At 39.9% G+C, this 27,361-nt stretch overlaps 1 protein-coding gene across 2 annotated transcripts in view; it reads right to left on the bottom strand.

Moving 5' to 3' along the window:
- Positions 1 to 3,771: 3,771 nt before the first annotated feature.
- Positions 3,772 to 27,361, bottom strand: part of LOC114149506 (mediator complex subunit 13L) — a 96,610-nt gene continuing 73,020 nt past the window's right edge. Inside the window, exons 5-31 of one of the 2 annotated variants that reach the window (XM_028025436.1) lie at positions 25,262 to 25,407; positions 24,446 to 24,652; positions 23,480 to 23,644; positions 21,999 to 22,155; positions 21,790 to 21,894; positions 20,105 to 20,761; positions 19,092 to 19,311; positions 18,192 to 18,270; positions 17,963 to 18,078; positions 17,660 to 17,756; positions 14,795 to 15,009; positions 14,257 to 14,435; positions 13,046 to 13,974; positions 12,503 to 12,682; positions 11,999 to 12,228; positions 11,280 to 11,478; positions 10,915 to 11,188; positions 10,556 to 10,814; positions 10,280 to 10,468; positions 9,952 to 10,175; positions 8,025 to 8,167; positions 7,315 to 7,473; positions 6,824 to 6,988; positions 6,534 to 6,697; positions 5,786 to 5,950; positions 5,441 to 5,550; positions 3,772 to 5,327 (exon numbers count right to left, since the gene is read on the bottom strand). In XM_028025436.1, coding sequence (XP_027881237.1) covers positions 5,195 to 5,327; positions 5,441 to 5,550; positions 5,786 to 5,950; positions 6,534 to 6,697; positions 6,824 to 6,988; positions 7,315 to 7,473; positions 8,025 to 8,167; positions 9,952 to 10,175; positions 10,280 to 10,468; positions 10,556 to 10,814; positions 10,915 to 11,188; positions 11,280 to 11,478; positions 11,999 to 12,228; positions 12,503 to 12,682; positions 13,046 to 13,974; positions 14,257 to 14,435; positions 14,795 to 15,009; positions 17,660 to 17,756; positions 17,963 to 18,078; positions 18,192 to 18,270; positions 19,092 to 19,311; positions 20,105 to 20,761; positions 21,790 to 21,894; positions 21,999 to 22,155; positions 23,480 to 23,644; positions 24,446 to 24,652; positions 25,262 to 25,407 — 5,866 coding nt within the window. In that variant the 3' untranslated portion in view covers positions 3,772 to 5,194. Of the gene's footprint in view, positions 5,328 to 5,440; positions 5,551 to 5,785; positions 5,951 to 6,533; positions 6,698 to 6,823; positions 6,989 to 7,314; positions 7,474 to 8,024; positions 8,168 to 9,951; positions 10,176 to 10,279; positions 10,469 to 10,555; positions 10,815 to 10,914; positions 11,189 to 11,279; positions 11,479 to 11,998; positions 12,229 to 12,502; positions 12,683 to 13,045; positions 13,975 to 14,256; positions 14,436 to 14,794; positions 15,013 to 17,659; positions 17,757 to 17,962; positions 18,079 to 18,191; positions 18,271 to 19,091; positions 19,312 to 20,104; positions 20,762 to 21,789; positions 21,895 to 21,998; positions 22,156 to 23,479; positions 23,645 to 24,445; positions 24,653 to 25,261; positions 25,408 to 27,361 lie in introns of both variants that reach the window. The other variant, XM_028025434.1, reaches the window with a different exon arrangement.

Here is a 27,361-nt window from a genome sequence, read left to right on the forward strand (position 1 = left end):
TGACTCTTCAGTGGCTTTTACTCCACAGCTAGCCAATCCTTTTCAGTCATAGTGTCCTCGAGCTGCCCAGTCCCTCAAAGACATACTTTTTCTCTGGTTTTGTTGTCCACTAAGCTTTTTTTAGGTGGCTTAGAGACACAGTGTTCACTCAATGATTCTGCTTGACCCTGATGGACAAATAAAACCCTTTTAACAAGTGATTTTTTTGCTTCCACTCATCCTTAAATATTCTTCCCTGCTCACACAAAGGGAACACGGCTCTTACCTTGTTTTAGGAGGACATCATTTAGAATCATTACATTTGCACAATAAACCGATTCAAAAGTCCTTAATGTTTTCAAATTGTTATAACATACTCCAACAACCATCTAAAGCCCACATACATGTACACACAAAATTATTCTTACACATAACAAGCAACTTACTCTTACCTCATTTCCTATTTTGTAGCTATTCCGATTTTATCCACTGAGGACATTTTGGCTGTCAGTATTTAATTTTACTGCAACATGCAGCTTCCTGAAAGTTTGATTTATGATGCACACTTCCCCTTATTATTAAGCAGCTTGCACGCTGATCTGTGGGAGCTGAAACAGAAGACATTTCATCAGCTCTTGAGGTGAGCCAGCTGCGTGTTTATACTATCCTGCTGAACAAGAAAGACCAACGACATTTGATAAGATAAGATAAGATTTATTTTTCATTGTCATCAACAGATTACAACGAGATTGAGATTTGCTCGACTCGAGTTAAGATGCAGGTTATGTGTATATACATAATATACAAAGATAAAGAAATAAATAGTACAAAATGAGAAATAAATAGACATCAGAAGATGGCTGCAGCGCCTGGAGGTGTCGCAACAGAATTTACATTTTTAACAAAGTGGTGTCAAGAGTAGAAGTTCTTATGCCTTTGAATTTAGTGCCATGATTGCACTTTCTTCAGGAACTCTTCTTCCTGAAGAGTTCCTCAGGAGTGGCATTCATCAATTTTGTTTGCTCTAACAAACTTTCAGTAAATATTGGTCTTTTGCAAAGGTTGTTTCCGCATCCCAACTTTTTACACAAATAAAAAAAGAGGCAAATTGATAACAGGCCCTAATAACATGAGGTTTAAACCAGAAGTCTACACACGCCACATAAAAAGACACATGCAGCTTTTTTAAATTTAATTTTTTTTTACTGTCTTACATTAGGTCAGACAAAAGGTTTCTTGTTTTAGGTTGGTTAGAATTACAACAACTATTTCTGTTTGTTACGTGGCATAAATTTGAGAGATGGAATGTGTCAGATTTATTTATTAATACTGTTGTTAGTTTACAAATCACTGAATGGCTTCGCACCACAATACATTAAAGATCTGCAGTTGTTGTACCAACCTTCCAGACTTCTCAGGTCTTCCGGTTCTGGTCTGCTCTGCATCCCCAGAACCAGAACCAAACGAGGAGAAGCAGCTTTCAGCATCTATGCACCACAAATTTGGAACAAACTTCCAGAAAACTGCAAAACAGCTAAAACACTGACTTCTTTTAAATCTCAACTAAAAACCCACCTGTTTAGAATTGTATTTGAAATGTAATCAATTACAAATTTATTGATGGAACTTGACTTAATGCTGTGTTTTGATTATTGATTCTATGTTGCATTGTGTTTCTGTGTTTGTAATGATGTAAAGCACTTTGAAATGCCTTGCTGCTGAAATGTACTATACAAATAAAATTTGATTGATTGATTGATTGATTGATTGATTAATTTCTTAAAAATCTAAAGTTTACATACGTTTCCTCAGAATTTGGTAGCATTGCCGGCTGCCTGTATGAAAAGGGTCAAATGTTTTATGCCCATGACGTTCTGGCCCATTCTTGTCATATATTAGTGTAACTGAGCCAGGTTTGTAAGTCGCATTGCTCACATACAGCTTTTAAAATTTACCCACAAATTCTCCATGGGATTGAGACCAGAGCTTTTTGATGACCAGTCCAAAATATTTTGTTCTCAATCTACATTTAACCACTTTGGCTGTATGCTTCAGGGCCGTTATTAATTTGGAAGACCAATCTGCGCCCAAGCTTTAACTGGCTAGCTAACATCTTTAGATGTTGCTTCAATATTTCCATATAATGTTCTTTCCTCAAGACTCTATCTTCTTTATGAAGTGCTCCGGTTCTTCCTGCAGTAAAACAGTCCCACAACAAGATGCTGTCACCCCCATCCTCTAAAGTTGGGATGGTGTTCACAATGTTCCCTACAAATGCAGCGATGCTCGTCATGGCCAAACAGTTCCACATCAGATGCCAGGATATTTCTCCCAAAAAGGAAGGTTTTTGTCCCTGCATGCTTTGGCAAACTGCAATCTGCCATTTTAATTTTCTTTCGGAGTAATAACACCTTCTCACCAGCATCAGCCAGCATCCTCACAAGATCTTTGGCTTTTGTTCTGAGTTAGATTAGCACATTTTGGACAAAATAAGTTTTTCGCCTTCCTGAGCATTAAGGTGATTGGATATTCCCATCATGTCTACACTCGCATATAATTGTTTGAACAAATGAATGCGTCACCTTCAAGCATCCGAAAATTCTTCCCAGTGATTAACTAGTCCACCACAAATACCTCTGCCTAATATTGATGATTTGTTTTCAAATTCCCATCATATCAAACTAGAAAGAAGTATGTCTAAGGAGGCACCTTAAAATAAACCCTCAGGTGTGTCACCAATTAACTCAAATGTGTCAGTTGGCCTATCAGGAGTTTCCAAAGCCGTGACTTCATCACTTAAACTTTTCATCAATTTGCCATTGGAAAATTGATGAAAATTGTTTGAAAATAGTTTGAAAAGAAAGTAATGAGAACCAAATGTACCAGATGATTACTCTGTAATCATCTGGTACATAATGTTCTGATAAAGAATTCAAATTGATCATCAACGTACTAAAATTTGGATAAAGAACTTTATGTGCAGGACGGTTACTAAGTAATCATCCAGTACACAAAGTTCTAATTAATGAGACATTAAAAAATACTTTCATTATTGTGGCATAACAAATAGAAAGAAATGTGTTAATTCTAACTGACCAGATACAAGAGATGTTTGGTCTGACGTAACTTCAGACATTGAGAAAGAAAGGTGTATGTGTCTTTTTATTTGGTGTATGGACATTTCTGTTATCAAGAACTTTTGTCGTTATATCCACCTTCCAGACCACTCAGGTGTTCTGGTTCAAATCTTCTCTGCACTCCCAGAACCAGAACCAGACATGGAGAGGCATTGAGTTTTTATGATCCTCTAATCTGGAATAAACTTCCAGAAAATAAAAAAATGCTGAAACGCCAGGCGTGCCGTGGTGGCGTAGGGGATAGCGCAACCCATGTTTGGAGGCCTTGAATCCTCGACGCGGCCGTCGCGGGTTCAACTCCCGGACCTGGCGATATTTGCCGCATGTCTTCCCTCCTCTCCTTCCCCCTTTCCTGTCAGCCTACTTTCATATAAGGGACACTAGAACCCACAAAAGAGCCCCTGGAGGGGTAAAAAAAAAAATACTGAAACAATGAGTTCTTATAAATCAAGGCTAAGAACCCTCTTCTTTAGGATTACTTTCAATAGTAATAACTGGAATATAGAATAAATTCCCTTTTTTTCTGCAACAATATTTGTATATAATCCAACACTTTAACATTTGTTCCACGGCAAGTAGATCTTCAAAAAGTGAATTTCCAAATGAAAAACAATAAACAAATGTCATGTATTAAAAAGAAGCACTGAACGCAGCATCATTCTCAAGAGTTTTAATAATTTACTAAAAAAAGAGTGTAAAAGTAACAGATCACTTCCACCAAAGATAATCTGTTTAATATTCAAAGTGATGACAGATGTAACAAACGTTTGCACTTGTCTGTACGTGTGTACACTTACTTGGCAACTGGCTGGAATTCATTGACTTTTGCACATAATATCTCAAAAAACTCACAGCGGAAAAACAATAATCATAAAAATGATATGAATTACTTTAAAATAAACCAACCATCATGAAATGTACAGCTCTTAAAAAATAGCAAAAATAACCCCCCAAAAATCTGAAATGTGTATATACAAACATGCTTAGACACTAACAAATAGCAGACCGAGGGAGGCGGAAGAAACTGAGCCTTTTTGATGGTTTGCTTGACATCATCTAGGAAAGCCAATGAAATAAATGGGTCATTCTTAAAATATCTGATCAATTTGAACTATCAGCAAATTTTACTTCCTATTTCAAGTTTTGTCATTTATTTTTTTGGCTGAATATGAATACCTTATAAATATACAGCATACTGTATTTTCTGCATCAATTTAAGTTAAACTCATTAAATAAAAATGTCCGTAAGTTAAGAAAATAAAAATAGGACAAAAATGCATCATAAATGTGCGCACTTCTAAAGGGTCGGCTTTGCCCACCCCCGTCTCCATCATTAAGTGCCTGTTTGCGAGAGGTAATATATATTTTTGTATTTACATTTATATATATTTATTTAGATTCATATATATCAAATTCTAAGACATGATATAATCTGTATAAATATGGCATTTTTACAATTGCATTAAATTGACATTTCATTTCGCATCCCATGACAATGAACAGTCACTTGGGAAAAAAGGCTTTGTTTCTTTCTTTCATTGTTTTAAATATTAAAAAATAAGTCTCAATTCTTTGTAAATGTAGGCCTTACAATATAAATAACACATCTTTTTTTTTGTCAAATAGTTTCCATTGCGTGTGTATCTGCAACACTTTAGAAAGTGAGGAAAAAAGTGGCATCAAAACGCTCCCCCCTCAGGCAAAAACGTTTCCGCAACCAGCTGCAAGTCCAGTGCAGAACCGTAGAATCCATGTGTTTGTGTTGTCATGCAATCTGCTGGTTGCACAGTATGGAGTTATGTTGTCCTGCTCCGATGACCGTATTCACAGCCAGAACTCCATTCCTCAGATGCTGATGCGCTGCCCATGAAGCTTTTTTTTTTTTTTGGGTGAGCATATTTGGAGCCATCCGTTTTGCTCTTTGCACGCCACCATCAGAGTCACTACTGACCTCACTCTCCATATTTCAGCCCTGCCCATGAAATCCAAGTCTACTTCAAAGCAACAGAGGAGCACTGGCGCTCTCTGGTGGTCATAAAGAGGCACAAAAAATTGTAGACTCCCATAGGTCCACAAAGCTACAGTATGTTCAGAATGGCGTTATACATCTGGACCAGGACAGCAAGATGGACAGGCAGGCAGGACTGACGGTCTTGTGTGGCAGGCGTGCATGTAAGCCAGGAGAGGGCATTGTACTGTTCCAACACAAACCTGCAAGAGAAATATTCAGTTGTTATCACTAGAAGTATATAAAATTCTGACAATATTAAGGTTTATTTCATAGTTTAAAATCTAGACAGTGCTGGTTCGTGATATATATTTACCTTAAGACATCAGAGGTGGTCTTTGAGTCTAAGGGGTGAGGGGTCCGCTTGGTCTTATCAGATGGGATCTCATCTGACTGAGCTATGGAGATATGGTGGTGGAGAGATGCCTGGAGGGAAGAATCAAATTACAGTGTCAAATGCTTTTTCAAATGTTTTCAAACATTAAAAAAAATATATATTTCCTGCATATTTTCCCAGGGCAAAGAACCATGCACAAACACAGGAATACCCAAGGGAAATAAAGCCAGAGTAACTGGGGAGAACCGGCGCACTCATAGGGAGACCATGTAAAAGCTCAATCCCAAAAGCCCCCCAACAGTCTGCACGTTATGATTTCAGTACCTTAAGGAAGAGCGGACACTGGCTCTCAGCTTGTGGGCAAGATGCCCAGAACCAGTGAGGAAGTCCATTTGCCTGAGCGGTGGAGACGTAGTAGCCCAGAGCCAGCGGCTGCTGCTTCAGCTCCTCTGGAGGGTTGTCCCTGGACAGCAGGCGCTCTCCCTGGCTCTGCAGACACAAAGCAGAACCAGAAAAATTAGGACCTCATTTCAGCTCTTCCATTATTTATCCATTGATGATGGCATGGCCTACTTTTGTAAGCTTTTGCTATTAAAATGAGGGTTTATGTTTCTAACAAAACTACTATGAATTTTAATCTTTACAGTACGATGTAGAGGCTTTAAAATATACTCAGTTTAAATTTACGCAGTTTGTGTTTACAAACGTACCACGTGTGTATAAATAAACTAAGGAAAATCTCCATAACCTCCAGAGTAATTTAAATTTTGGCTTCCTCTGTGTCAGCATTTAATTCCCATGCATGTAACTGAACTATTGCTACACAAAATAAACAAGTTCACTTTGAAGATTTAAACTAATTCCAAATGACATTTTAATTAAGACAAGGTCACACAGCACATTACAGCCCATTAAAGTCTGGTTAAATAAAATTTTGGAAGCACATGAAAAGCCTTCTAAATTATGGGGAACTTATTTATTTTTAGTAGGCAATAGTTGAGTGTTTTTTCTAGGGATCATGTACAATTTCTATTCACTTAAATATCATTTGTATAACTGATCCCTGACTCACCCTGGTATGGTGAAAATGTGATCCCATTCCAATCCCTGATGGTGACCCAGGCGACGGCACAGGAGAGGTGTTGGGCGGTGAGTGAAGAGATGTGATCAGCATCATGTCATGGCCAATATCGTTTTCCAGTTCATCAGGGAAGGGAAGATCAGGGAACATGTCATCTGAAGAAAGAAACAAACAGCAGACAAGACTTCGAGTATCAGAATGTAAATCACTGTCCGTAGGAGCTTAGATTAATCCCTGTTTCAGTCACATTTAACACGATTTATATCATTATATTTCATTACCATTATTGTCTTCAGTGGGATAGGAGCTGGGAGCCAGCTGGGTGGTGGCAGAAGTTGGGAAGACTAAGATATGTGTGCAGGAAGCATCCTGAGGTGTGTTCAGCTGTGACGTCTGTAGGTTTAAAGCATTGCTGCGTCCAAACACAGAGCCCATGGTCACCGCATCTAGATGCAGAAAAAAAGGAAATATGATAGTGATTTTTTCTATGTTGTGCATATTTGCATGTGCCATTATTGCACATGCAATGGTGAGCAATGCTACAGATGAAATGATCCTTCTATAGAAGGATGTCACCCTGAAAAGCATGAGCACAGAGAGTACAAAATTCAGCATTAAAATGAAAAATCCAAACAAAGATTTTGTGGTACAATTAAGAAAAACGTTTAGCTCGGAACTGAATACAATTTATATTTTACGTTCACTATTAAAACTCACTGGATTTCTTAGTTATAATGAAAAAAGGAACATTTATTGTGCAGTTTCTACATACCTGGCATGATCACAAATGAGCCCTGGGGCTCCATGGCAACCAAGCAGGCACTGAGGATGGAGGGAGAATCAGCAGCTGAGATCCCACACACACGACAAGCCTCCCTCAGCTGCCGTCCAATTGATTGGAGGGAATGCTCCCCGAGGAGTGAACTCCAGTCTAGTTGGAAGATAAACTGAATGAGAAGTCTTTTTCTCCCCTTATATTCCATAATATCATCTTACATTGAGAAAGCCAAATGGCCTATAGTATCAAAGATGAACTTAGAGAGAGCAAGTTTCCCATATTTTTTCATGTACATTGCAATTTCATCCTAATTTTTTTCTTTCTAATTCTCTGTTCATTATTGAAATTTTGAAATATGCTTTTTTCACTATGACTTTATTGAAAATATTTTCCCACAAATAGGTCTATTAAAGCTAAATTTAAATATGGTAAAAACAGAAACAGAAAGACAAAAAAAAGAAGTAAAGAAATATATAAACAAGTCAGTAAGGAATTGTTTTTATTATAAAATCCCTATTCTATAATAGAGCTTTACATATACAGTACATACCTTTTGGTATTTATACCAAGCTTATACATACTTTTTGGTATTTTTGGTATTAAAACTATGTAATCCAGATAGACATAAATTATTTTTTCACTAGCCATAACTGATCACAAAAATTTTAACCATTAAAGACACTTTGTTCTGAGCACTTACTCACCTTTAAGCTCCCCATGACCCAATCTGCCTAATCGACCTATAACAATCCTCCAAGGCAGGGAGGTCATCTGAATGATGCCAATACACCACTCCCACACTTTCTGTAAACCCATCTTCCTTGCTGATACTTTAGGACGCCTCGTTCTGAAGTGAAGAAAATGTAGATATAGAGAATTACTCACATTAGTTACATTGGTTTGACATGTTGTAAAGAGCAGCATAAACATTAACAATAACTCTCTTTTGTTATGTTTCAAGCTTGGTATTATGAGCAAAAATCCAGTAGTGGTATTTGACAGGGTTGATATAACTCTTCATCCAAGGTTTCTCTGAGGTAGGTGCCGTGATGAGTTCCATTCAACTACTAAATTGCATCTCCAGTCAATGGGGAGTTAATACACTGCACTGTCATCACTGTAGGATACTACTCACATTCAGTTCACCTTGGCTAGATAGTAGTGCGGAAGTAAGCTTCTGATTTGAGATCCTTATTCAGGATTAAATTAAACGGTGCTTCACTTTTTTTTAAGTTATTTGGACTGCATTTGATATAAAGTCATAATATCTAGACTCACCAAAGATAGACAGGACTATTCTATGATGTACAGAGATTCTGTAAAACACAATTTTGGATTTGTAAAATCTCTATTCTGAAACTTAGGAAAAAGTTTCTCAATTTTAAAGTATTGAAGAGAGTGGTGCAGTTTGTAAAAGCAAAGGGAGTTTTACAAAAACATCAACAATGCTGCAAAAACATACTATTGGAAATGATTATAGCTATATTTATAAACTGGAATGTTTCAGTGTGTTCTGTTTAATCCATAATCTGGAAGGAGAAAGAACATAATTTCACCATAAAATAGCAATAGCCTATTGGGACTCATAAGATTTCTGACAGAGGAGTCCAAGAATAATTAAAATATTTATGAATGTAGTTCTTGCAGAGAGGTTCTGAAAACCTGGAAATAACAGAACGTCTTTCCATGAAAACAGTAAGTAATGCACTAAACCACAATGTCCTCTATAAACAAACACTACAAAACACTCCAGTGCAGAAAAAAACAGATGCTGCAGCCTGTTTAAGGTTTGCTTCAAAATATTTGGTCAAACGAATTAAATACTAGAAGAATATGATCTGGTCAGATGAGAGCAAAGCTGCCCTGGTTGGATGAGTGGTTCTGTATATCCCCCCAGAAAAACAAGCAGAACAGTTAAAAATTAGTAAGGAAATATGCAGGAGGGAACGACTGGTACTGTCAGACTTCATATAACTGAAGAAAGAATGAATGGATAAATGTACTTGTAGATTCTTGAAGATGAAAAAAGTATGAATTTCTAAGCAGAATAATAGTCCCAAACTCATGCTAAGTAAACTCTTAATTCGTAAAAAGTAAGTAGCTAAAAGTCTAATGATGACCCAGTCAATTAACTGACTTGTATCCGATTCAAAGTCTATGGAAAGAAAATAATTATATGGAGTGCATTGAATCGACACCCAGAATCTTAAAGATGTGAAAAATTTGGGTGCAAAACTAGATGAAAGTCACACCAGGGCAACTGCGACTAATTTCTTCATTCAAGGTCGGCCTTTAAGTCACTTCACAAAAACCCCAAAACTTTTGTACAGTGTGTTTCATAAAAGTCAGTAAGTGTGTTCAATACATATTCCAGCATTGTACCTAGAATTCATCTTGTGGATTCATTTGCTTTAATTTCTTGTAAATGTGTTTTACTTCGGTTATTATTGGCATGCAGTGTGAAAGGTCAAAGGAAAAAGGTTGAAACATATTTATTGAGAAAAACTTTGAAGTGATCAATTCTTATTTTGCCCACTGAATACATAAATATATAAGATTGCGTGCAGATAGAGGGGCTTTCCAGGGGCAACAGGCAAACAAGGACTGCCACTGCAGACAACCACAGCTTACCTATTGGGAACATCGACATTAATAACACAGGTCTCCAGGAGCTCCCCCTGCTGGTCCGTACAGGACACCAAGATCCAGCGTTGGTCATGAGACAGGCAGTATCCTACAAAGAGTACGTTGAATTTGGGTGGGACCTCGGCCCATATCTCTCCTGGTTCTGGATGCTTTGGACGGCTCGGCCCGAGTATGAAGGGTGGCGAATAAAGCTGGAGTGGTCTAGGATACTAAAAGAAAAAGGTGAAAACAGAAATATGAGTAAAAATATTAAAATATTGGTATAAGAACAAGTGAAAGGTTAGCTTAAATCAAGTTAAATTCTCATGCAGACCTCAGGGCTCTTCAGTATCGAACTGACGGTGGACACTGGGCCAAAACCAGTAAGCGACTTGATATACGTTTGCTGGGGTAGCAGCCGTCTGCACTGTGAATAGCAAGAGAAGGCCATGGAGCGGAGGTGTTGCAGGTACAAACGGCTTTCTCCACTCGCTGGCTGGAGAAGATACTGGCATGGCACCACCTGAAACACAGGCACAGGATGGAAACAAACTAAAACATGTGTCTTTAATTCAGAACTGCCATACTGCAAATCAAATCATTTTCCTACCTGTAGTACCAGTGCTGGTCTCATAGTCTCAGGCAAGTTTTGCAGCATTTCTGTGTAGCAGCGAAGAAGCCCGAGAAGCCAAATGCTTCCTGACTCTACTTCTTCACCCTCTTCTTCCTCCTCCTCTCGCCCTTCATGTCTCATTCCACTTGAACTGAGAAAAGCGTCGACAACATAAATAACAACTGCTGGTGGGTTTGCAATGCTGTCTGCTGAGTCAGCCTCAGTGGGGATGCCGATTCGTGTCTGCTCTGAGGAGCTGTACAAAGGAGCAAAAGAGGCATGAAGCTGAAGAACACTTGCTCTTGTTCAAACATAATTTAAATTGCAGCAACTACTCTGACACTCTGTCTCCTTACAGTTCAGCAGTATCCGCTGGTGTGTTCGCTGCTGGTGTGGAACCAGGCTGGCCCTTTGAATCACTGGATCCCCCTTGGGTTATTTCTCCGGGCTGACTTGAGATAGCTCCACCAGGGGTTGATGCATTTGATGCACTGACAGCACCTGAGGGTTGTTCTCCATCAGCACTCCAAGTTTGAGGCTGTCCAGAAGAGGATGTGTTGTTTACAGGAGGCTGCGGTTTGGGAGGCAACAGAAGACTGCTGTCTAAAGTCAGGGCTGCAAGCTGAGGGCCTTAAAGAAGAGAAAAAAAAAAATATATGGTTTATTTATTGATAGAAACAAATGTAAGAGATGAGAAAATAATCAGCTTATTAATTCTCACCTAGTTGCTGCTTCAAGGCATAAGCATATAGTTTAAGTTTGCTAATATTGTCACTGTGCTGCTGTCCAGCCCACTGTCCACTCAGCCACTGATCGACATTCAGCTCCTCCAGCTTTTCTGGCTCCACTTCCTGCCCAACTTGGACAAGGCCATCCTTGGATACCTTGGACAAAGAGCGGTGCTTTCCCAGACGGCACGTCTGCAGAATAATTCATTTTCACATTAGATAAATACATTACAAAAGTTGTTCATACTGTGCATTGAAAAGCATTTAAACTCCCTGAACATTTTTGTTTGTACTATGAAGTGCTTAACATAACATTAGTTGTGAACTGGCACTACAAACAGAATTTTCATATTTACTTAAGACTAAAGAGTTCTGCCAGTCTTTGCAAAATGCCCCAAGTGCAGACAGATTAGATAGGCAGCATTTTTGAAGTTTTGCTACAAATTCTCAGTGGATTTGAGTATAAACGTTGACTGGGTTGTTATACTACATCTAAAATCTTTGATTTTAACACTCCGTTATTATTCTGTTAGAAGATGGACTGCCACCACAGTATAAAGTCTTTTCCAGCCTCTTCTGGGATTTTTTTCAAGGATTAGTTAAACCCTAATTAACCAAACCCTACTCTAAACTCCTTCACAACTTCATCCTTGACCTCACTGATGTGATCATCACTCTTAGGGTTGCAGCTGCTGTTGCTTCTAATTGTTACCTCATAAACAGCACTGAGCTCCTGGAAGAACGCCTGTGATGCCGCAAGCAGCGAAGTGCTACTAGGACACACCACCACGTATGCAACGTCCCTCTGTCCTCCGTATGGTTCCAGCAGCAACTTTTCCCAGAAAGGCAAAGCCAGGGGGGACAACGCCAAGAAGTCTCGTTCTCGGTCATAGCCTAATAGCACTGTTGGAATTGGCAAGGGCTCTGGTGACTCCTCAGAACCTGAGACGAATACAGATTATTATATCAGTTTCAAGGTCACTTTTACATTTGGCATAGAAGAGGGGTTTCCAACTATCCTTCAATTGTAGGGTTGTGTTCCAGCACATCTGATCTAAACTGGTTGAAATACCTTCTCAACATGTTATCAAATTCTGCAGAGACCTGGTAATGTGTTGGAACACATCTGAGTGTAAAGCTTCAAGAGAGTGGTTCTCAAGGACTGACGTTTGAGAACCCTGGCGGTAAAAAGGTGTAGAAAAGGGCGTGAATTCACCGTAGGAGCCTCTTCCAGCCATCTTGTGGAACTGCTGCCAGGTGAGCGGACCCTGAACGTGTTGGATGTTTTCCCAGGTCCGTCCTGTCCTCTTCTTTTGGATGGCATCCTGCAGGAAGGGCTGCATAGACAGCAGCATTCGAACCATATCCTGTGATGACAACCTGCTCATGTCCACCACTTTGGAAAGTGCAAACACACACAAAAACACACACACAAGAAGGTTCATGAAAAGATGCACAAACATATTAACATTGATTTTACTGATTCATTCCAGACATGTCCTAAACGCTATGATGAGCAAATACACATTGACACTAGGATGAATCTGTGCATTCATCCATGTAAACATGCATACCCACCTACACATATGCGGGCACACATATGATCAATTGTGATCACATAATTGATCACATATGAAAAGAAACTCTTGTAAATAAATTTATACCAATCAATACATCTACTTTAATGGAATGTACTAAATTATTCTGTCACTAATATTAATACTAAATTAATTGCAAATATAACAGTCACTCTCCTTACCATTTGTGTGAGGCCAAGAATGAATAGCACTGCTTCTCACGACAGTGAGGTCGACTTTCCCTCCTGTAGGGTTATCCACATACTGCAGCCCCTGCTCAAAAGCATTGAAACAGTCCACACAAGCATCACTCGCATCTGCCCACTGCTTTTCAGACATCCAACTCTGGAGGAGCGCTCCCTTGCGGCCGTGACAAGATGAATTAATTGGAAGGTGCAACGAAGTCAGACAGGAAATTGGTTGGGAGCACTGTTCCTGAATAACAACCATGACCGATGGAGAGCCAGGACCAGTATCCTGGGACTGCTTAGCTCTGGAGTCTCCCATTGTTGGGTCCCGGCGACAAAGAGCAAGCCTCCGTTCGGCAGCTCTGCCTCCTTCAGAAGTCCGACCAAATATGTCAAGCTCATCCTCCAGGAAGAGCCCGGTGCCATGAGCCAGCCGCCGGTTCACGATGGCACTGAAGCCACACATGCAGCGGTACTGATCTTCACAAGTGGAGTCTGGGATGTACACCCCAACATCTGCCCCTTTCACATTCATGTTGCACGCACAGATGCAGCAGCTGTCAAAGTTACGATCCTTAAAGACGCTGAGGACAGAGTCTGAGAGCAGAAGGACTACATAGAGGCTGTGGGCCTCAGGGATAGGGGGCCCCGGTCTAGCTAAATGCTCCACAGAGCTAAGAGGCAGGCTGGTGGAGGGGGTAGAGACTGGTGAGCTGAGCTCAGTACCATCCTGCTTCACCGAACCTTGCCCTGAGCTGGCAGTATTAATTCCCCTCGGTGTACGTGGAGTCCGTGGAGTTGGCACGGAGAAGCGTGGCGTTGCCGGTGAGGGAAGGATGCCGGTAGTGGTGCTTACAGAGGCAGTGTTGACACTCATCTGGACATAGTCTTGGTCTGTGAGGGTGTTAACACTGGGAGTGTTCCTGTAAAACACACATTAGAGGAAACAAATAGTCAACCACCTGCACGATAACACCAAAAAGTCACATGGGTGTATATGCTTGTGCAACTGCAGCTGCAACCACATATTTACATGCATTGCACAAAAAGACAGATTATCTTTATTCTTCTCAATTCTGTGTCAAATCTGACAAATCTTCTGAAAAACTATTTCTTTCTTTCTTTTTATGCATTTTATGTAAATATTTGGTTTCAATTGTTTTCAAAAATTAGTTCTCAAAATCTTTAGGCCTATTGTTTCTTACGTGTATCCATCCTTGGTGAATGCAACATTCTGGGGATGCATGATGGGTGTAAAATGCTCCATTTTGGGCAAAAGCGCCCAGGATGGACGGTAGTAACATTGTTCAGGGATCTTGAGTGGCGGTAAAGTTTGGCTGGGAAGGCAGGAGAGCGGCGCAAACATGGAAGATCCTATCTGTGGCTGGAGAGAAAGTCAGATGTATGTTAGTTCAGGTTTTTAGGATATGTCTCTCGCAACTGCTGCTCAGGTCAGTGGTACCAGCAACAACACGTAGATGCAAACCCATAGTACCACTTGAGGGCTTAACATCCCCCCTGAAGTCCAACAGGCTGAAACCCTTAATTCATCAATTATACCTTATACAACAATACATGTACTTCTCCAAGAGTAAAATATTTATTAATAAGAGGGCCAGGGTAAGGGGTAAGGTTAAATGTCAAAGTAACTGGCTGGTTTATAGTAGCTTAAAGCATAATAGCAAAGAATTTCTGAATGGGAAAAGGACTAGATCTGTCTACTACAGTGAAAAAAGCATCTACCTTAATGTCATCCTGCCTGGGACTAGTCGCACCGTCCTCCATCTCCATCATGTAATCAGTGAGTTGGGTGGGGGCCAAAGATGGAAGGTGGTCTGTCACTCCGCTGGGTACAGGGGGCTCTTGACTGGGTGTATCTCGATATGGTGTGATGGGGGAAAATGCTGGGTGTTGCTCCAACGAAGGAGGAGTGGGGAACATTCGCTGGAGATCTGCAACTGCTAAAAGGAGACAGACATGAGGAATGAGATGAAACAGAAGAAGGAGAATGATTTAAAGATATTTAATGCAGAAGGGAAATTCTATCTGTAAAACAGTCTGGAAAATATATGGCCAATTGTATTGCAAAGATGTCTCTGAAACGTAATCCCTGGTTCTTTGATAACAGAGTGAGGTGTTTCATTATGGGAATCACCTCAGCATGACAAAGGTTACACTTTTACACTTTAGTGTAAAAGTGTAATTTTCTCCACAAAATTACTGGTGGCAAATTTGTTCCCTCTACTGTACTCTCTACATTCCCTTTTGTCTCCTAAAATTTCAGAAGGCAGGAGAATCCAGAGTGAGGGATCTTTTGCACATTTTTCTAGATTGCCCAGACTTCTGAGTCTTCTGAGTCCTCTCCCATGAATTCTTCTCCTTAGCTCAAACTTTTCTGTAGGACTTGGGCCAAGTCCTATAGAACATGTACAGTCATGGCCAAATGTTTTGAGAATGATTCAAATGTTAATATTTACAAAGTCTACTGCTTCAGTTTTTATAACGGCAATTTGCATATACTCCGGAATGTTATAAAGAGTGATCAGCGTAACAGCAATTAATTGCAAAGTCAATATTTGCCTAGAAAATGAACTTTATCCCCCAAAACACATTTCAACTTTATTGCAGCCCTGCCTTAAAAGGACCAGCTAACATTGTTTCAGTGATTGCTCCATTAACACAGGTGTGGGTGGTGATGAGGACAGGGCTGGAGATCAATCTGTCATGATTATGTAAGAATGACACCACTGGACACTTTAAAAAGAGGCTGGTGCTTGGCATCATTGTTTCTCTTCTGTGAACCATGGTTACCTCGAAAGAAACACGTGCAGTCATCATTGCACTGCACAAAAATGGCCTAACAGGAAAGAAAATCGCAGCTAGAAAGATTGCACCTTAGTCAACAATCTATCGCATCATCAAGTACTTCAAGGAGAGAGGTTCCATTGTTGCCAAAAAGGCTCCAGGGCGCCCAAGAAAGACCAGCAAGCGCCAGGACCGTCTCTTAAAAGTGTTTCAGCTGCGGGATCGGGCTACCAGCAGTGCAGAGCTTGCTCAGGAATGGCAGCAGGCAGGTGTGAGTGCATCTGCACGCACTGTGAGGCGGAGACTCTTGGAGCAAGGCCTGGTCTCAAGGAGGGCAGCAAAGAAGCCACTTCTCTCCAGGAAAAACATCAGGGACAGACTGATATTCTGCAAAAGGTACAGGGAGTGGACTGCTGAGGACTGGGGTAAAGTCATTTTCTCTGATGAATCCCCTTTCCGATTGTTTGGGACATCTGGAAAACAGCTTGTTCGGAGAAGACAAGGTGAGCGCTATCACCAGTCTTGTCTCATGCCAACTGTAAAGCATCCTGAAACCATTCATGTGTGGGGTTGCTTCTCAGCCAAGGGAGTCGGCTCTCTCACAGTCTTACCTAAAAACACAGCCATGAATAAAGAATGGTACCAGAATGTCCTCCGAAAGCAACTTCTCCCAACCGTCCAAGAGCAGTTTGGTGATGAACAATGCCTTTTCCAGCATGATGGAGCACCTTGCCATAAAGCAAAGGTGATATCCAACTGGCTCAGGGAACAAAACATAGAGATTTTGGGTCCATGGCCTGGAAACTCCCCTGATCTTAATCCCATTGAAAACTTGTGGTCAATCATCAAGAGACGGGTTGACAAACAAAAACCTAGGAATTCTGACAAAATGCAACCATTGATTGTGCAAGAATGGACTGCTATCAGTCAGGATTTGGTCCAGAAATTGATTGAGAGCATGCCAGGGAGAATTGCAGAGGTCCTGAAGAAGAGGGGTCAACACTGCAAATATTGACTTGCTGCATTAACTCATTCTGTCATTAAAAGCTTTTGTTACTCATAATATGATTGCAATTGTATTTCTGTATGTGATGACAACATCTGACATACACACATGAAAACCAGAGGGCAGCAGATCATGTGAAAATATAATATTTGTGTCATTCTCAATACTTTTGGCCATGACTGTAGACTGTTTCTCATGAGACCCAGCTGAAGTGTTTGTTGACCAAAAAGTCTGAGAAAAAGTTTTTTATCAGCATCCCTTAAAAACCAGCATTATGGACACACACATTAAGGATTCTTATGGAGGATTTGATTGCCCAAGGTGGCCCTTTTTACACCAGTTCTCTAACAGTAAACGTGAGCGAAACTGAATCACGTTTTCTTTGTTTTTTCCCATTTTGAAGAGTGGCTAAATGAAATGTCCAGTCAAATTTATACACAAAGAAAAAACATCATAATGGAGACAAATTAGAAGTTCATTGAGACAACTATAGAAAAATAAAGTATGAACAACACATTGTTTATTTACTTGCTGCTCTGGGGAATTTGATAAGGATGTTTCTTTCCTACGATAGGTTTATTTCTCCAAATAAATAAATACAAAGGGTTTGATAGCATCGAAGGTTGCGTTAGATCACAAATAATTGTTTTACACAGACAGGTAATTTGATGTAAACATTTTCCTTTATTTTTTAAAAAGATTTTTATGTCATTAGTGATTGCTATACAACAGAAGAGACAGAAGACATGCACCAAATGGCCCAGGACTGCAAATTGAACTGAGTATGTTTTACTTACTTGGAGGATAAGATACACTAACTCTTCCTTCTTTGCCACTGAGACGATCTTCTGTTGACAATAGCAACTTTGTTGAGTGTTGGTTTGGATAAACAGTCTGTAAGATATAAATCAATGATCAGTTTTATTATATAGTGCATTTTCTGCAGCAAAACTAGAAAAGAATACAATACTTTATTAACTTATTTTATTATATTTCCAACACCGATGGCACAATAAAACTACAAAAAAATCGAAAGCCTTGTATTGCCAGTAAACATCAAAATAATGTCAGAAACTAAAGGATAAAAGGGGATGTCTTACCCCTACATCTTCTTCATCAAGTATGTTTTCCAGATCTGAGATGTTGACTGCCAGATCTTTCGCTTCGGTTAGAGAAGGATTAGTTTTAGTGGGAGCATCGTCTTGACCCAAATCATCTAAAACACAAATAAAATCAGATCCAGAATTAAAATATATCCATGAGTGAGTGATGTCCAAACATGTGAAATAAAACACTAAAACATGGCAATGTTTGTGGTCATTTCCTCACCGGATTTTGGAGCAGAGTTGAAAATAGACATTGCATCTTTTCCATCAGGCAGTGAACCATTGCTGGTGATTTCCTCTCCCTAAAGAATGAGTTAGATAAGACTTTAGATTGTTGACCACAAAATAGAAAAAAAAATCGAAAGCCACAGTTTGTGAATATTATGAGTCACAGGGTGCAGCATCACAGTTCATGTTACTGCCATACAAAATAGAAATATTAATTTCAATTTTCCTTATAATTTTTTGCAAGAGTCTGTGGATTTTGTACTGTATACACTCATATCATACATGTAATTATGTCTATCCACAAACAATTACATCCCCTTCTCCTGCCACCCTAAAAAAATATATTTTTCCCCTCTGCAAGGACAGTAAGCAACAACATGCTCTAAAGAAATTGGCACAGAAGATGTACTGTATATCTAGTTTGGATTTCAGGATCTGCACCTCTATATTTTGGCCACTTGGGGGAGACAATTTTGGAATGTAATTTGAGTGTTTTTCTTACTTACACTCAGGATTAAAGTATTAATTTGTAAAACCAATCTTACACATAGCCTCATTAGCGTTCAAATGGAGTGTTGCAGCACCTGGTGAATTTAAGTCTGGTATTTACTTTCCATTTAGCTGCTTTTGATTTCACACTACCTCCTGAGGGAAATGTCTCAACCTTGTGCTGCTAAATGTTTGTCAGCACTTTCACCAGCCAGTCACTTTAGTTTATTTATTTGCTGTCACAGCAAGCAAAATTTCTGCCGTCAGAAAAAAAAAAACAACTTAGGTTTTCACTTTAGTTTTCACCATATTCAAACTGGTGAATTTGTGTAGCTACTTCCTGTGGCTTCACATAATAGTGGCTTTGAATTATTGTATTTAGCTTTTAAAATGTTTATTCTTTTACCTTGGCCTTCTGCTTGGTTTCTCGCCCTGAACCCTTGAACCTCTTGGACGAGGGAAACGGATACTCAATATCTCCTTCCTTGAAGTCATAAGGATCGTCCCCAGTTCCAGTCTCTCGCAGCGCCTCTACGCCCGGCTGCTCAAACAGGCCCAGAGCGTGGATGTGCTCCTCCACCTTCTCTTCTGAGATTTTAAATCTCTTGTGGCTCCGACTGTACAGTCTGGAAGAGACAGAAAGGAACAAGTGAAGCAGGAGTTTATTCTTTCTTTACATTATGTCCTAGCTTTTTTTGTCTTTATGGATCTTCAACCTCATGTTTGCAAAATAAGTTAGTTTTAATGCAGAAGAGCTTCACACCAGTAGCTGTATCTCTGCCATAACTAGCCTTGTTAGAGGTTTTGTCAATAAGATGCTTCCAACACTTATTTGCTCTCTTAACATCTTTCTCAAGTGTGAGGATCTACCGCAGTGTGACTCAATCCAACAGGCTGAATTGACCTGAATAGTGTGAAATCATGCCAAATGGAATGCAATAGCAATCAAATATTCAATTCTTAACTATTCATACTGTGCAAAAATAAGATTACAAATATTACATACAGTTGAAAACAGATACTTACATACACCAAATAAAAATACACACACATTTTTTTTTCTCACTGCCTGAAGTGAAATCAGACCAAACGTCTCTTGTTCAGGTTATTCAGAGTTATTGAAATTGTTTGTATTTGATAGAAAATTCAGAGAATATTTTTTTTAGATTTGTTTTGTAATGTTTTTTCAAATTTAGAAGTTTATATATAGTTCAAAGAAAATTACAAAACATCTCTAATAATGTTCTTGTTAAGTTTTTTGGCATTTAGAAAATCTAAAAATATGTTTTTATATTTCTAACTAACCTAAAAAAGGAGCAGTTTGGTTTGATTTAACTTCAGACAGTGAGAAAAAATGTTCATGGCTTCTAATTTATCTGGTTTCAATTGTATTTTTCCATCATGTGCCACATTTCCTACCTTTTAAATGCATTGTTTACAGTGGATGTTTCTGTCTCCACTTGCTCTAATTTCTCAGTGGGAAGTTCAGGGGGCCTGAATTCACTTTTGTCTGTCCTGGGAGTCCTGAAGCCTCTCCACCAGCCAGACCCACTCTCCCTCTGCCTCAGCTGAGCAGTATAGACCGCTGTTTCGCTGGTAACCACCCCCAGACCCGAGGCCCCATCTGGACATGCGAGCATGTCCACAGAGGCATCTAGAACCTCCGGGTCCTGCATCCGGGGGTGCGGGCTGAGAGTGGGCGGGAGTGGAGACATGGATGAATGAAGAAGGGACTCAGGGGCTTTTCTTTCATTAGAGAGAGACTTGGAACACTTGCAACTTGGCAGAGAGCTCAGCGGCTCCATTGGTGATTCAAGCGCAACAAGGGCACCAAGCTGGGGTCCTCCAGGTGAGTCCTGTTCCAGCGGGGACTCCTCCGTGACAGAAAGACGATGGTGAAAGGGAATCACAGCCGGCCTCTTTGACTGTTTGTCAGGCTTTTCCGGCCTCTCGCTTGTCTTGTGTTTTGGCACGGAGGTAGGGTATAATGACGGGCCTGAAGACAGTGAGGAGCTGGAACAAGGTTGAATGTTAGCTGTAGGTGTGGTGGACATGTTGAGCTTCTGCTGCTTTAACCTACAAAACAAAACAAAAACATAAAATTAAATATCCTCAACAGTAGCATAAAATATGTTTTACTGAATGTATTGCTATAAACATTTGGGTATGTTGTGGAAGAAGGGATCCTGATCATCCATCCATCCATCCATTTTCTGTTCACCCTTGTCCCTAATGGGGTCGGGAGGGTTGCTGGTGCCTATCTCCAGCTACGTTCCGGGCGAGAGGCGGGGTACACCCTGGACAGGTCGCCAGTCTGTCGCAGGGATCCTGATCAGATGACACTAAACTTCAACTTTTGGTCCTACTTAGAGAGCATAATTTGTGGTAGAAAATGAAAATCTTGTTTCCTCTGAGCGGTACGGGTTGTTGTGGTTTGGTAGGCTATTTTGTCTGTTTCCAAGAAAACCCAACTGGTGGAGGAAACACTCTCCTGAATACACCGGACCATAAAATCGTAAAGCAAACTGCGACAATCCCTGCTGTATCGCTCAATGGTAACGAAGCATAACACTACTTATCATCCTGAACAAACCAACCTATAGTATAACATTGTGGTGGCAGAATAATGCTGCAGATATGCTAATTTTCATCGGGGAAAGGAGTAACAGGTCAGGACTAATGGGAAGACGGATGGAGTCCAACTAGGAGTCTGTTGCAGCGGTGAACAATATTGTTCACTGAAGCTCTTCAATACCGTATTTAAGTTATTTTGCGAGAATAGTCAAACATTTAAGTCCCTAGATGTGAAAAGACTAGAAGAGGTAGACCCCAAAGACTTTCTGTAATTGCAGCAAAAGGTGGTTCTACAAAGTATGAACAAATTCATGCTACACTTTCAGATTCCTGTTTGTAAAAACTGTGAAAACCATAAATTTTTAGTTTGTGTTGTCTTTCACATAAAATCCTTTTTTCATATGGTAGACCGACAGCATTGCATTTTTAGGGGTGTACACGGTTTCAAATTAAATTAACATTAAAAAAAACATAACTTTGTTGAACAAAGTTATGCGGGTTTGAAAACTTCAGTTTAAACAATGTGTTACCTGGAGCAGCTGCAAGTTGTTCGTGCTCCAAGATCATTAAAGTTCCACGTAGCAACTGCGTTTGGCACTTCCTTTCTCTGTGACGCATCAGTTACCTGATTTGGTCTGTAGGGAAAAATCACATCCAGATGAACACTGGTTAATATAACCTGTCACGAGTATTAGAATAATAAGCAGAAAAGGAAGAAAGTAATTTAGAGGTAACTTACACGTTCTGAGACTGGTTGAGATAGCATTCCCTCCAGGCCTGGTGGACCACCTGGCAGGTCAGCTTCTTCCCAGAATGCTTTGGGCTGAAAGTGGTGATCCCCATGCCGCTGTCCGGTGTAGGGACATTAGAGGCCGAGGTCACAAAGCCACTGTCCGCTGGCAAGGAAAAGAACAGATACCATCCTCTCAGCGACAGAGTTTTAATCTTAGTCAGCAGTGAAAAATGTCTTTTTCACTTAGGCCCTCCTTTTCATTAATCTGTTAGCAGCTGAAAAAGTCAGGGTCGTGTGAAAATATCCAACTGGTGCCTTTTCACAATAATTTGAAGCAGAAATGTGAGAAGGTCAGAGTGTATACTATGAACTCTTGTTACACATTAATGGCTACTTCTGTCTGTTAAAGGTGGGTAGCATCATTGGATCGTTTACACATTAGTCACTTCCTCATGCTTCACACAGACAAGCCTGGAAAAAAGTGCTACAAAGGCTACACAGTATTTGTTTATTCGTGGAAAATTGGACCAGTGAGTACGGTTATCATCAAACTGTAACTCTCAGGGCATGTAATACAAAACAATATGTAATAACAATGCGACAAACCTTTGATTGACTACATACATTAACAGAAGAAAGGAGATGAACAGCACTGATTTTTCTCATGTTTAGCTTAATTCAACAGTTAGTGCTACAACTATTTGGCTTTAAATGCTCAGATGTTTCCAGCAGTCCAGGAGAGCAGCGCATACCATAGCAGAAATCTGAGTCAGCAAATGTTATTACATTTGAGACAAAGTTTATGTACCAGAAGAGCAGGTTTTGTCCTCACATGATTAAGGGGAACCAAATGTTACAAGCTAAATTACCAGTGAGTCGCATTAAAAGTAAATGTGAACAGTTTAGCAAACTGCTCCCCATGAAAAAGATAGGAGCTGGAGATTTTAATAAAGAATGTAGTGATTTGGTTCAAGCCAGAAAATTTTAGAAAAAAATAAAGCCATTTGCTTTATTCTATGTCACTTGATTGTTTTATCAAACAATCAACACCACAATAGCTTTCTTAATGTATTTAACTCCCTGTTAGAGAAGTATGTTGAGGCTGACCAGGAGAACCTCAAAAAAAGCTTGCTGTATGAAAAAATGTGTAGCAAAGTAATTAGGACAGAATCAAGTAATAGTGATAAACAGTAGCATTATTTTTGCTGCATGTATACAGCACTTATTTGATAGAAGAATCGCACAGATTGCTGGTGTATGCAAATGCATATTCTTAAATAACTTGGGGGAAAAAAGCAAGAAAAAAAATCAAGACATCCCGAGAACAAAGTTAAAAATACAATGAGACTAATTTTAAGTGGGCCTAACAAATCTGAATTAAACTAGAATTACCATGGAACAAAATACATTTAAAATACTGGATCTAGAAGTGTTTACTTCAAGCTGTTAATGATTTAAACCCTGCACCATGCATGTGTGTGTGTTACCGGAGCAGGGCTGCTCTGGTGACGTCGGCGGAGTCAGCGGCACGCTGCAATTGTTCAGCTCCTTGTTGAGGCCCAGAGCTGCAGGAACAGGTGGAGACTGCTCCACCGGTAGGTCCCCCTGGGCAATCAGCACAAAAGCAGCTGGGTAGGTCATCCTCACGCCGCCTAGGAAGGTAAGAAAAAGAGGGTTTGCGGCACTCATTTAACAACAAATTTATGAAAATCCTTAATAAATCCTTGCAAAGATAAACTGTGAGCAAAACATGCTTTCTGTTAGAGATTTATAGCATGTTCCCAGATTTCAGTATGAATGGCCACAAATGCACTCGCGCCAAGCAGTAGCTTTGTATTGCATTAATGCAAGCACAAGCTTTCTCACTCACTGCTCCGATAAAACATGATCAAATAAGAAACCTTCTACTTTCAGGCTTCTTCTGGCTTTCCTCTTTAGCTGTAAAAGCTGCCGGTATCCAAAAGAGTTTTAATTGTAATCAGGTCAAGTCAACGCTGTGGGATCAGACTGATTAGGCTGTAAGAGAGACTCCCTGGAGTTTATGGCTCAGCTTCCAGACTCTTCCTCTCTGCCTGTCTCACTGTATGCTCATAGCTTTCAGTCATCCCCCCTTCCAGGCATGTTGGAAGACTGAGAGGCTCATTGCAGTTAGAGCAGCACTTTTACTAGTTCCTCTGCTCAAACAAAGTCAGAGAGCAATCAATGAGATGTTATTGTCTCACCGTTTGCTTTGTGAAAGCAACATCACTGAAGCCTAATGTAATTATACATTGCTATTTGCATGCTGAAAGGTTGGCAGTGTTCTTTTGTATTTGCTGAAATAAGAAGGCTTGTGCAGGAGACTGTTTACTTTTATTTGGTGAAGTATCTCCCTTTGCATGCTGTATGTTCTTCAAATCTAGTAAATGTTTTTTTTTTACAATTTTGTGTGATATTTTTTCTTTTTGCCATACCTACGATGACATCCACTGCCACATGAGAGCTGCGATCGTAGGCTTGCCCGGCTTCCTTTTGTTCCTTCTCTCCGCTCCCCTCTTTCTGTGGAAGCACCATGGGATAGAAGTAGCTCCACTCCTCTATCAGCTTCAGAGCGGCGGGGTCACTCATTTTGAAGGCCTGCCCTGTTAGGGTCCCGCTCAGGCCATACGGACTCAAAATCACTGCACAGACAAGAGCAGAGCGATCAAAGACTGCAAGGAAGGAACAATTTAAAACTAAAGCGGTATAAATAAAACGGTTAAACATGATCCAAATAGGTTTCTTAATATGTTTGTGTTTAGATCCATTTTAGTATTTGCGTCAGCATAAATAACAGTATAAAGAATTTTTAATTAACTTAAATTTTATTTGAATAAGTTTATTTACTTCTATTTATGAAAGCAATTAGGAAAAAAGTACTTTCTAAACTAAGACACTTGTAGTTATCACAGCCTATGATATACATTTAAATCCAGTAATGTCAACTCTGCACTACACATGTGGTATACAGACTATGAAATATTATAAAGCAACTTTCATATTTGGTAAATATGTGGAAGAATGCATAATATACTCATCTTTTCACCAATGGCTGTTTTTTTATCTCCTTGTAACTGTTCAGCATTTTGTTGGAAAGTGCTTTATAAATAATATTAAGAATATTTTTTTAATTACAAGAGAGCAAAAGGCTAAGGTATTGGTAATTCTGATTTAAATATAAATATGTGTGTTTGGGGTGTGTGTGTGGGCGTGTGTGTGTGTGTGTGTGTGTAGGTGTGGGTGTGTGTTACCTTGCACCGGAGTGGAGGAGGTCTGTGCGAGTCGGATGTGGCGCTCCGTGATGTGGTACGCAGGCTGATGCTGGACGATCTCCACACTAGTGCACACGTTGCTTTCACCGTGCAGGAAGAAGGAGAAGGAGCAGGACAGGTGTTCGCTGCAAAAAGACGATTGAAAAACAATGGAATTAAAGGCAAAACGCATTAAAATAGTCAAAGCACATACACAACTTGGAAATCAAGCCTGTCTTTGAAAACGACTGGTAACATGGGTTTGCACTCCTGTCTTTGTCCGGTTTAATTACAAGTAAAATCACCTACACAATTTAATTAAGCTCAAATTAAAATGGAACATAATTACTTTTTAATTATGTCCAATTGAGATGAAGCAGACTGAAGATGTTAAACATGCCAGGTTTTTTAGGCTGAGATCTGACAGACGAGGGGAGCTTATCTACAGATCAGAGAACGCCGTCTGACAGCATGTTCACAAAACTCTACCACCACTGATCTCACACACATGATTCTTATTGCAGGTATAAATCCTCATTTGCGTACGACTGACTGCGATGGCTACATGTTTACATATTGCGACTCTCTCTTTATTAAACCAGCCAGAGTACAGTTCATCATGCATTGCTGTGTTTTTTTAATCAAGGAGGAGTAATTGTTGGAGCTTTATTGCAATCTATACAGCAGTGGGCGGGCTGGACGTCATTAACCGCCTCGACAGCTCCACTGATGTATATTTTTAATCTATAAACCACCTCACTACCTGGGTTTATATATATCAGAATTACAATAAAGTCAGCAGGTACTCTAATCGCTTTGTGATTACCCTGCTGCCTATGCAATATCCCCTTTGCCCTGAGGGAGTTGGACCTCCATTTGAGCTGTAATGGATCATCAAATTCAATAAAATGGCCAGTTCCACATGCGCAGCCAGAACTAAACACAGCCTATCTGTGCCCGATGTCTCAGTTCTGACTATGAAAGCCTCCAGATGGCGCTGGATTCACCCAAGAGGTTGAGAAGGCAAGGTTTTCTGCTTCATAAACACTCCTCAAGCTCCCTGAGAAAAGAAAAAAAAAAAAAAGAAAAATCCCTAATGACAGTAGGTGGTTCAAACATAAGCCTGCACAATCACAGGGAGAAGAGCACAGCTAAAGTGCATACATATGCATGCCTGTGATAAACTGGCTCTCGGGCACACAATGCTTTCTCACCCCACAGATAATATCCCAAGTGCACACACAAAAACTCAGTGGCAGTTTATCATCTCTGCAGTTCACATTTCCACAACACATGAGTCAAAAATGCTTTCAATGTCACTGCCCTCCAACCTCGTCCTCGGCGCATCGTTCCAGTCACACGAAGAGCTAAATATAGGTGCACAGGGAAGCTCGGGGAAAACAGCTGCAAGTCAAGGGTACCAATCTGCTCAGCACAAATACAAACATAAGCAAAATTAACAGGCAGGGATGTTCATCTCTGTCGCTTTTGTTTAATTTACAAGTAAAGTGAGATTTCTGTGGACTCATAGAGCTTCAAGACATTCAGGGGGTCCAACAAATATTGCATTTCAATTTTTTTCTTAAAAACATCCAGACATAAAATAAGATAGCTGTTTTAAATATTTAATATATATTTTTTATTATTTGGGAAATATTTCAGGCTTACAGTATGAAATCTGTACAGACTGTTGGATTAATGGATGAATGGATGGATGGATGTGCAGTTGTCTGTCCTGAGTGACCTGTAGAGAGTGTCCCACCTCTCGTCTAATTACCTCCAGTCTCGCCCCAACCTTGGGCTGACAAGTAGGTGTACAAATTGATTGGAAATTTTTTCCAAATCTTATTTTTTTTCTGACGTTATCGAGCCCTGGAAAATCAATTTTTAGACTTTTCAGTTGCTTTTTTTTCAGATCTGAGCCACTGATGGGTTGAAAATATTTTTTGCATAAATGTAACAATAATGCAGTGAAAATTAAGAATTAATAAAAAATGAATCTCTTTCCCTTGTTGATGCTTGCTTATTTATGTGAGATGTAAGTGTAGACAAAGACTTTAGGGTTTGAGTCAGATTGTTCCACTAATGCTACTGTTTGCA

This window comes from Xiphophorus couchianus, chromosome 8 (assembly GCF_001444195.1).
Source record: "Xiphophorus couchianus chromosome 8, X_couchianus-1.0, whole genome shotgun sequence".
Taxonomy (NCBI): Eukaryota; Metazoa; Chordata; class Actinopteri; order Cyprinodontiformes; family Poeciliidae; genus Xiphophorus; species Xiphophorus couchianus.